This window comes from Oncorhynchus gorbuscha, linkage group LG02, assembly GCF_021184085.1.
Source record: "Oncorhynchus gorbuscha isolate QuinsamMale2020 ecotype Even-year linkage group LG02, OgorEven_v1.0, whole genome shotgun sequence".
NCBI lineage: Eukaryota > Metazoa > Chordata > Actinopteri > Salmoniformes > Salmonidae > Oncorhynchus > Oncorhynchus gorbuscha.
In genome coordinates, this window is record NC_060174.1 from 54,818,843 (window position 1) to 54,828,310 (window position 9,468).

Consider the following 9,468-nt stretch of genomic DNA (forward strand, 5'->3'; position numbering starts at 1 on the left):
GCACCTCAAACCACTATCACTGTGGCAACATATAGGGTCCTCACCACCACAGAGTTTAAAAGCCTGTCATGCCCCAAGGACCAGCCAGACAGTGGTCAGAAATATATTTTTATGAACCCCCTCCTCGCTCTCTCTCTCTCACTAAAGAAATGGCTGCATACATTCTGCCTGGAAATGCAGCAGCCAGTAGATCACATTGGTCATGGACATTTCAGTGCGAGATAATGTCTGAAAAGAAACCTTAGTGACCTCTTAACTTTATTTATAATGTATCCTTCTGACCAGCTTGTGCATCATGTTAATAATGTTCCAATGTACGCCTGTGTCAAACAATGTTTGGAATGTTTAATGTAACACTGTTTATAGTAACAGCTTTCCTTTGTAGCTTATGGTCTGTGAAATGTGAAGTGCTTAATGGCCTGCGCTCCACGAATAATTACAGGCGACCATATGGTGGATAACACTGCCATCTTCAGATGGGGGTGCAGTTTCATCAGCGTTATGAAATTGAAAATTTACACTGGAAATGTAATTATAAAGAACTTTTAACTATGTCAATATCCATCTGGGCAGAAATCCAGAAATTCCGGGCAGAATTCAACATAGTATATATTGACTGTCGATTACGCCTACGGATGTTGCAGGCTCCACAGGGTTCTTTCTTTGTGGCGGGGTGCGTTTGGTTTTTTCAAGACTGACCAATCACCATCTAGTTTCTTGGGGTCTAACGTCCAATACCTCTCCTCTTTGTTGCCTGATATACGGTCGCGGACTATGCCGCGGACAGACAGCAACAACAAAAAAGGGTCCGGGTTTTTAGCTAATATCGTTCTTTAAATAGTTTGAATATGTATTTACTTGTTCGGTTTCAATGTACCATCACAGTGCAGCTGTAGTTTAACCAAACAATCTCAGCTGGGACACGCGATGGAGAGTGAATATTTCTAAGATAAAAAATAATAAGTACGTTAAGTTGAATCGGATAGCTAGCTCATGATAGCTGAATAATCGTTGCTGGGCACCAGTCTTTTCGTTTACCGATACTTCCAACTCTGCACGTTCCCTTTGTTGTTACGACCGAGCTTGCTAACTGCTCAATTTAATAATTTACCTAGCTAATTTACACCCGCCTACTGTTTTTATCTACGAGAAAGGAAACGGGCATGGCGGAATTTCTCGAAAATCCGTCAGTTCTCACGAAGGATAAACTCAAAAGTGAGCTCACGGCCAACAATGTGCCGCTTCCCGTCTCCGAGCAGAAGAAACATGTATATGTTCAATTGTACTTGAAGAACTTGACCGTTCTGAACCAGAAAAGTCCACTTACAGACATGTTCTCCAGTGATGAAGAACTACCTACCCCTATAGTCTCCAACAAGAGTCTTTCTGGAAGAGTAAGTTATGAATATGTTATTATTGGTCATTACAGTGCTATGAATTGATTTTGTAACTTATGAAATTACTAGGTACCTGTGTTAAAGTATTGTTGCCTTTCCATTAGCCCATTAATCTGACCGAGAGCAACCTTTCCATATAACGTGAATGTTATTCATTTAAATGTCCCCCTTCCTGTTTCTTTCCCTCTTTAAAAGGATCTGACCCTTTTTTACAGTTTTTGCCTAAAAGGACATACCAAAATCTAACTGCCTGTAGCTCAGGACCTGAAGCAAGGATATGCATATTCTTGATACCATTAGAAAGGAAACACTTTTAAGTTTGTGGAAATGTGAAATTAATGTCGGAGAATATAACACATTAGATCATCTTTGACATTCAAGAGAAAAGCAATAATGTATTATTCCAGCCCAGGCGCAATTTAGATTTTGGGCATTAGATGGTAGCAGTGTATATTTGCAATGTTTTAGACTGATCTAATGAACCATTGCATATCTGTTCAAAATGTTGTATCAAGACTGCCCAAATGTGCCTAATTGGTTTATTAATACATTTTTCAAGTTCATAATTGTGCACTCTCCTCAAACAATAGCATGGTATTATATCACTGTAATAGCTACTGTAAATTGGACAGTGCAGTTAGATTAACAAGAATTTAAGCATTCTGCCCATATCAGATATGTATATGTCCTGGTTTTGTTTTTGTTACTTACAACCTCGTGCTAATCACATTTGCCTACGTTAGCTCAACCGTCCCGTGGGGGGTCACCGTTCCCATAGAGGCCTCTTAAACCATATTCACACGGGACTAGTATTATGAGAGAACGTTGGTTATTATGTTATTATTACTCCAGAATGTCTTTTATTCCAGAGAATCTTTCGGACGGGATTAGTTTTTTTCCAAACTGTCCCCTGGAATTCTTACTTTAAAAAATATATATATAAATTGACAGTTATGATGGAAGCCTACAGGGATTTATTCTAGGCATGAAGATATTTCAACATGTCCAGCTGATAGTGCCACACTGATAACTCGAGCTTGTTTTCTAAACCATACCAAAACATCATTGGTATAGTGTCATAATAATCAATCCGCAGTACGTCCTAAATGCCTCCCAGCCTTTGGATGTGAGCTAAACAGTTAATTCGAGATGCGTTTTAAGGCCATGGATGAGAAAGTTAACTTCTCATTTCCAAATGTTTAGATAAGTTGTGTGCTGCTTTGCGATGTATTAGCAGCAAGGGTTGCATTAAATAAGCACAATATTTTTTACTGAATCATTTGGCTATATTCAATTCATACGCATGAAACGTAAACAAAAGCATTCACTGTGAAAGTTGATGCATGTAGGCCATTCATATATAGCCTATAGGCAGCACTTCTTTCGATTTATCGAATCAGTTATTGTTTTCTTGCTCAAACTGTGAGCAACACCTGTCAAACACAGACATTTGTCTCATAAAACAGGGATGTCGATTCACACGGTACTAGTATTTTCAAGGGACCTTGGACTTACCAAAAAACACTAGGTTATTCTGGCTGGAATTATTACTCTCCTGCCATGTGAAAACAACTGAGATGGCAGATTCGGGCGGGACTAAAATTACAGATGTGGTGTTTTGTGCTCGTGCACATAATTAGAGAATGACCTCCCCCAGTAAAACTAATCCTGAATAGGGCTTTACTTACTGGTTCTCTAATGTCTGTGTTCTTTGTAGATAATCTTAGTTACAACAGACATAGGCTAATCTTCGTTCTCTAGATAAGCTTTTTACCCAGGTCTATGAATTGACACCCATAATCCATCCATCCACAGAAAGCCACCAGGACTGACAAGCCTCGGTCAGAAGAAGTGAAGATGACAGACCTTACAGATGCAGGCTTAAAACATGAGCTGTTGAAGCATGGAGTCAATATTGGACCCATAGTTGGTGAGTCTTCCTTATGTTTTACTCAGGGTGTGTCTTAAAATGGTGTCCTCTCCTTTCCTTGCTCCGCCACTTCATCTGCATTGATCTGAGAAGATAAGCTTTCACCTCATCAGTTCTTGTACATCTGTGCAGATGATGTGAATGAGACAAGGAGAGGAAGCCACTTTAGACTATTGAGATTAGAGGTCGACCGATTATGATTTTTCACCACCGATACCGATATTGAAGGACCAAAAATATAATACCGATACCGAAAAAAATAAATGCCGATACCGATTACATTTACATTTTACATTTAAGTCATTTAGCAGACGCTCTTATCCAGAGCGACTTACAAATTGGTTCATTCACCTTATGGCATCCAGTGGAACAGTCACTTTACAATAGTGCAGGGGGGGGGGGGTGAGAAGGATTACTTATCCTATCCTAGGTATTCCTTAAAGAGGTGGGGTTTCAGGTGTCTCCGGAAGGTGGTGATTAATCGGCCAATTTATTTAAAAAAACATGTATAATGACAATTACAACAATACTGAATGAACACTTATTTTAACTTAATATAATACATCAATAAAAATACATTTAGCCTCAAATAAATAATGAAACATATTCAATTTGGTTTAAATAATGCAAAAACAAAGTGTTGGAGAAGTAAAAGTGCAATATGTGCCATGTAAAAAAGCTACCGTTTCAGTTCCTTGCTCAGAACATGAGAACATATGAAAGTTGGTAGTTCCTTTTAACATGAGACTTCAATATTCCCAGGTAGGAGGTTTTAGGTTGCAGTTAATATAGTATTTATATGACTATTTCTCTCTATACCATTTGTATTTCATTAACCTTTGACTATTGAATGTTCTTATAGGCACTTTAGTATTGCCAGTGTAACACTAGCTTCCGTCCCTCTCCTCGCTCCTCCCTGGGCTCGAACCAGGAACACATCGACAACAGCCACACTTGAAGCAGCGTTACCCATCGCTCCACAAAAGCCACAGCCCTTGCAGAGCAAGGGGAATAACTACTCCAAGTCTCAGAGCGAGTGACGTTTGAAACGCTATTGGCGCGCACCCCGCTAACTAGCTAATCATTTCACACTGGTTACACCAGCCATTAGGCTGATAGGCTTGAAGTCATAAACACTGTACTTGCGAAGAGCTGCTGGCAAAACACACGAAAGTGCTGTTTGAATGAATGCTTACGAGCCTGCTGCTGCCTACCATCGCGCAGTCAGACTGCTCTATCAAATATCAAATCATAGACTTAATTATAGCATAATAAAACACAGAAATACGAGCCTTTGGTCATTAATATGGTCGAATCTTGAAACTATAATTTCGAAAACAAAACGTTTATTCTTTCAGTGAAATACGGAACCGTTACGTATTTTATCTAACGGGTGGCATCCCTAAGTCTTAAATATTCCTGTTACATTGTACAACCTTCAATGTTATGTCATAATGTAAAATACTGGCAAATTAGTTCACAATGACCCAGGCGGCCCAAACTGTTGCATTTACCTTGACTCTGCGTGCAATGAACGCAAGAAAAGTAACACAATTTCACCTGGTTAATATTGCCTGCTAACCTGGATTTCTTTTAGCTAAATATGCAGGTTTAAAAATACATACTTCTGTGTATTGATTTTAAGAAAGGCATTGGTGTTAATGGTTAGGTACAGTCATGCAACGATTGTGCTTTTTTCACAAATGCGCTTTTGTTAAATCATCCCCCAGCGTTGCATCGATTATATGCAATGCAGGACACGCTAGATAAACTAGTAATATCATCAACCATGTGTAGTTAACTAGTGGTTATGATTGATTGATTGTTTTTTATAAGATAAGTTTAATGCTAGCTAGCAACTTACCTTGGCTTAGGGTAGCCTAGTGGTTAGAGCGTTGGACTAGTAACCGGAAGGTTGCAAGTTCAAATCCCCGAGCTGACAAGGTACAAATCTGTCGTTCTGCCCCTGAACAGGCAGTTAACCCACTGTTCCTAGGCTGTCAATGAAAATAAGAATTTGTTCTTAACTGACTTGCCTAGTAAAATAAAGGTATAAAAAAATAAAAACTGCATTCGCATAACAGGCAGGCTCCTCGTGGAGTGCAATGAGAGGCAGGTGGTTAGAGCGTTGGACTAGTAACCGTAAGGTTGAAAGATTGAATCCCAGAGCTGACATGGTAAAAATCTGTCGTTCTGCCCATGAACAAGGCAGTTAACCCACTGTTCCTAGGCCGTCATTGAAAATAAGAATGTGTTCTTAACTGACTTGCCTGGTTAAATAAAGGTGTAAAAAAATTATAATAATCAAAATTGGCATCCAAAAATACTGATTTCCGATTGTTATGAAAACTTGAAATCGGCCGTAATTATTCGGCCATTCCGATTAATCGGTCAACCTCTAATTGAGATGCACCAACAGACTCAAACAGTCAGTGAGAGATCCTTGACTAAATGTAACCCCCTTCACTTCTAACTGGTTTCCCCTTGTCTTCAGGCTGCACTCGCATTCTTTATGAGAAGAAGCAACTGGATACACCTGCCCCTGAGGCTACCCCTAGCCTATCCGAGACTGCCACAGTTACCGCTGCAGCAGTCAAGTCAGACGGCAACCAGAACGGCAACACACTCTCTGACCAGTACAGTGACAAGGAGGAAGGTGAGATGAGATATTATAACTGCACAAGAACCTGCACCATTAATTAAGCAGCACACTTATTCAGTGCATGTGGCTAATACATTTGGATTTGATTTAATTCAGGGTTTGGTTTCAATTTCAATTCAGGAAGTAGGCCTAAACTGAAAAGCAATGAGGAAATTGGAATTTCAGAATTGGAATGGAATGGATCCTTTTTACTCCGTTTAGATGCCTTGATTCTCACTGACTTGTGTTTGCTTTAACTCTGTCAGATGAGATTACAGCTGCTCCTGAACCAGAGCCAGCTGCTGTTGTGGAGAAGTCTGTGATGAGCAGAGGGAAGACTCCTGTCACCATCAGGACCAGCAGCAGACGGAGCAACAAGGTAAGCCTTTAAGTTCAAGTTGATTTAAGTAAATACAATGCAAAATCACACTCACCAGAGCTCTCACATTAAAACAGCATTTGTCTTCAACAGCAAGACAGTTCAGCACATATGTAAATAATCTTATCTTGCACCCATAAACCTCAACCTCTCAATCATCTGTTGTCATTATCAATGTTCACAGGTGGTGGATGAGAGTCTAGCAACTGGTGACCAGACCCCTAAGAAGACGGGGAAGAATGTTGAGGAGATTCTCGCGAATGAGATCCTTTCACCCATAGGCATCAGGTAAGACCTTTTTAGGCCCTATCACTAGTATGTGGAACCTTTCACTTTTGGTCAAACTAAGACAGATCCCATCTCCTGATCTTTTTTTATGTGTATGGCTCCAAGAACACAGGGGCACTTACCAGTAAAATATTTACAGCAGTTGTTAAACATGACTTGTCAGAAATGACTTTGTCACATTATCTTCTAATCCTCCTCTCTCCCCAGCGCCACATGCAGGAGATCGATCCATGGTGCGGCTGGCCGACCGGTGAAACCCAGCAACTATTGGCTGAACAAGTCTCTCCTGGAGCGCTCCATCTACACAGAGTCTCACTCTGAGTGCAGCTCCCTGGGCTCAGAACGGGCCAGGCCAGGATTCCTCTCTGTCCTACTAAAGCTCATGGTGCTCATCACTGTAGCCGGTTCCATCTACTTCGTCATCCAGCACCTTGATGCAGATCAGGTCCAGTCCGTCAAGGGTTTGATAAACGACGCCATGGGTCACCTGTATAGCACGGTTGATAAGGTGGTAGATGCCGTGGTCGATAATGTGATTGTGCCTCTCGGCATCGGGGCCAGCAGCAGCCAAAGTGCAGGAGCTGAGGGTGGAGGCAAGTAAGCAATACACCTACTCCACCCTGCTCTCTTTTATTATAATTCTTTCTATTATTTTACCAGGGTGTCCAATTGAGGTCAAAAGACCCCCCTTCATCTGGTCACCAAACCCATCTTCATCTATTTATACATGGTTGACCATCTTGGAGGACTGACTGACATTTAATCTGGGCTGGTAGACTGTCTCACCCTGTCCCTTCCTTGTTCACTTCTCCTCGTCCCCGCTAAGGAGAGAAAGGAAGGGCATTCAACCTAACCAACGTAAGCTTCTTGTAAAACAAACCAGCACTGTCTTGTCATGACAGTCTGAATAGACTTGTTTTTATTAAGTTGTTTTTAATCATAGTGTGAAGTGCATTTTGTGTATTCTTTGTGTGTATTTTTCACTTATGTGTGTAGATAGAACTCCCATGTGATATTGCGAGGACAGGTCACATGCATGGTTGTAGTTTTTGCAGGACATGGTTGTAGTTTTCGGGGTGTCTGTTGTGCCAGGCACACTGTTAGAACTTGCATAGTGCCAGGGTTGAGGTCAATTCCAGTCAATTCAGAAAGTAAACCAAATTCCAAAGGTTCCTCATAAAAAACTTTGGAGAGAATGAGAAATGGAGTGCACTTCCTGAATTGAAATGGAACTGACCCCAACCCTGCTACTGATTACGGAAATATCTACAAGTATTTCTGTATGGATTTTGAATATACACTGTAGTATTAATAATAGAGATATGTAGAATACTGTTTTTAAACTATGAATTGAATGGTGCTCAGGTCTATTCTAATTTGCTCTAAGTTAATTGGATCACTGCTGCGAGGAGTCATAATACTGTCCAATAGTGTTAAATAAGGTTTTGTCACTGAATGAGGAGAAGCCCTTTTTCATGCTATAAACTATGAGTTTGATTGCTAAAACTATTAGTTGTCTTTAAACTGCTCGTTTAGAGCCATCAGTACATTGAAAAGCTGTTGGGGAGATGAACTGCAGTAAGTAAGCCTGGTCCCAGATCTGTATGTGCTATCTTGCCAACTCTCTTGGTCATTGTCAGGAGGAGTTGGCAAGACAGCAAAAGCAGATTTGGGACCTGTCTAGCAGTAAGTGGTCTGGTAGTTGAATGGCTCATCAGTCTGTGATGACCAAATCCCAGTATAGCTTTGTGTGAGTTTGTGTTTCAGCTATAGTGCTTTGTTGCTCTGAAGATTCAAGATCCTTCAGTCCTATCTAAAGGGCATGCTCACCGTAGCAAAAAGTTTTGAAACAGGAAAACACAAGTGGGTAGTCCTTATTGGACAAATATTCTCTGATTCTGTGTTTTTTTCCATGTGGTGCCGAATGAACACGACCTAGGACTGGCTGTCTTTATATTTAGTGCATCCACACAGCCCTTCTTAATGGTTCCATACATACTGCTACGGATCTTGGAAGAATTATATTTTTGCTAAATAAAGTTGAGCAAGTAAATGGCTCATGATCCTATTCTAATTTTAATGAGTCAAAAACTCAAATAGAGTTTGCCTCTTGTATAATTCATCTTGATAGCAGAGGTAATATTAATGGGGACAATAATTACCCGAGGAGACTAATGACAAAAGTGATAGCCACTTAACTTATGTTGACCACTTACTGACATTCACTTGTAAAGAAGTTGACATGTTCGTCCACACTGTTTGAAAAAAAAGAAGAAAAAGCCGTTTTTTATTTTGTTCCGTATTTTTCAAATGTGAATTGTGAACTTTTTTATTATTTTATTGTAGAAAAATAAAGTACCATAGGTGAAAGTAGGATGTCGCTTTTTTTTATATGCTAAATCTGAACCTCTGTTTACTTGTTACGCAAGTGAATATATTAAAGATGAAATGTTTTTGACTTTGATCAAGCAGCTAGCTTCCCAAGCAAGGATGAAAGTATATTGTGGGGTTAAGGTTTTTTTATCTGTTTTTATTTCTAATAGATAATATCATTAAATAAATGTGGTAAGTCAATTCTCTCCCCATGGTTTTCTTTAATGAGGAGATTCCATACTCTTGGTCATCTGAGAAAAGAAGACAGCTACTGTGCTATCTGTTGATGAAGACTTGTGTTGGCTCTCTGCGGTAAATGCCTAGGAAATGCCTTTAGTTCAGCTGGTGAACAGTCTTGTGGTGCGCACTGTGCAGACACCCACAGTCGAACCCAGTTGGTCGCATGCTTAAAAACATCTCTGAATGCTCGTTTGAGAACATTTCAACAGAATTTGAAGAC

The 9,468-nt window shown here is 40.1% G+C and overlaps 1 protein-coding gene across 1 annotated transcript; it reads left to right on the plus strand.

Moving 5' to 3' along the window:
- The first annotated feature begins 764 nt into the window (after positions 1 to 764).
- LOC123993251 (lamina-associated polypeptide 2, isoforms beta/gamma-like) lies at positions 765 to 9,214 on the plus strand. The gene is made up of 6 exons (XM_046295186.1): positions 765 to 1,394; positions 3,213 to 3,327; positions 5,822 to 5,983; positions 6,235 to 6,347; positions 6,532 to 6,635; positions 6,843 to 9,214. Exons 1-6 carry the CDS (start codon positions 1,164 to 1,166, stop codon positions 7,234 to 7,236), a joined length of 1,119 nt encoding a protein of 372 aa, XP_046151142.1. The 5' UTR covers positions 765 to 1,163; the 3' UTR covers positions 7,237 to 9,214.
- Positions 9,215 to 9,468: the final 254 nt, after the last annotated feature.

Coding starts and splice junctions, on each gene's coding strand:
- LOC123993251 (XM_046295186.1), top strand. CDS start 1,164: ATGGCGGAATTTCTCGAAAATCCGTCAGTTCTCACGAAGGATAAACTC. Junction 1,395..3,212: donor ACAAGAGTCTTTCTGGAAGA/GTAAGTTATGAA, acceptor ATCCATCCACAG/AAAGCCACCAGGACTGACAA. Junction 3,328..5,821: donor CAATATTGGACCCATAGTTG/GTGAGTCTTCCT, acceptor CCTTGTCTTCAG/GCTGCACTCGCATTCTTTAT.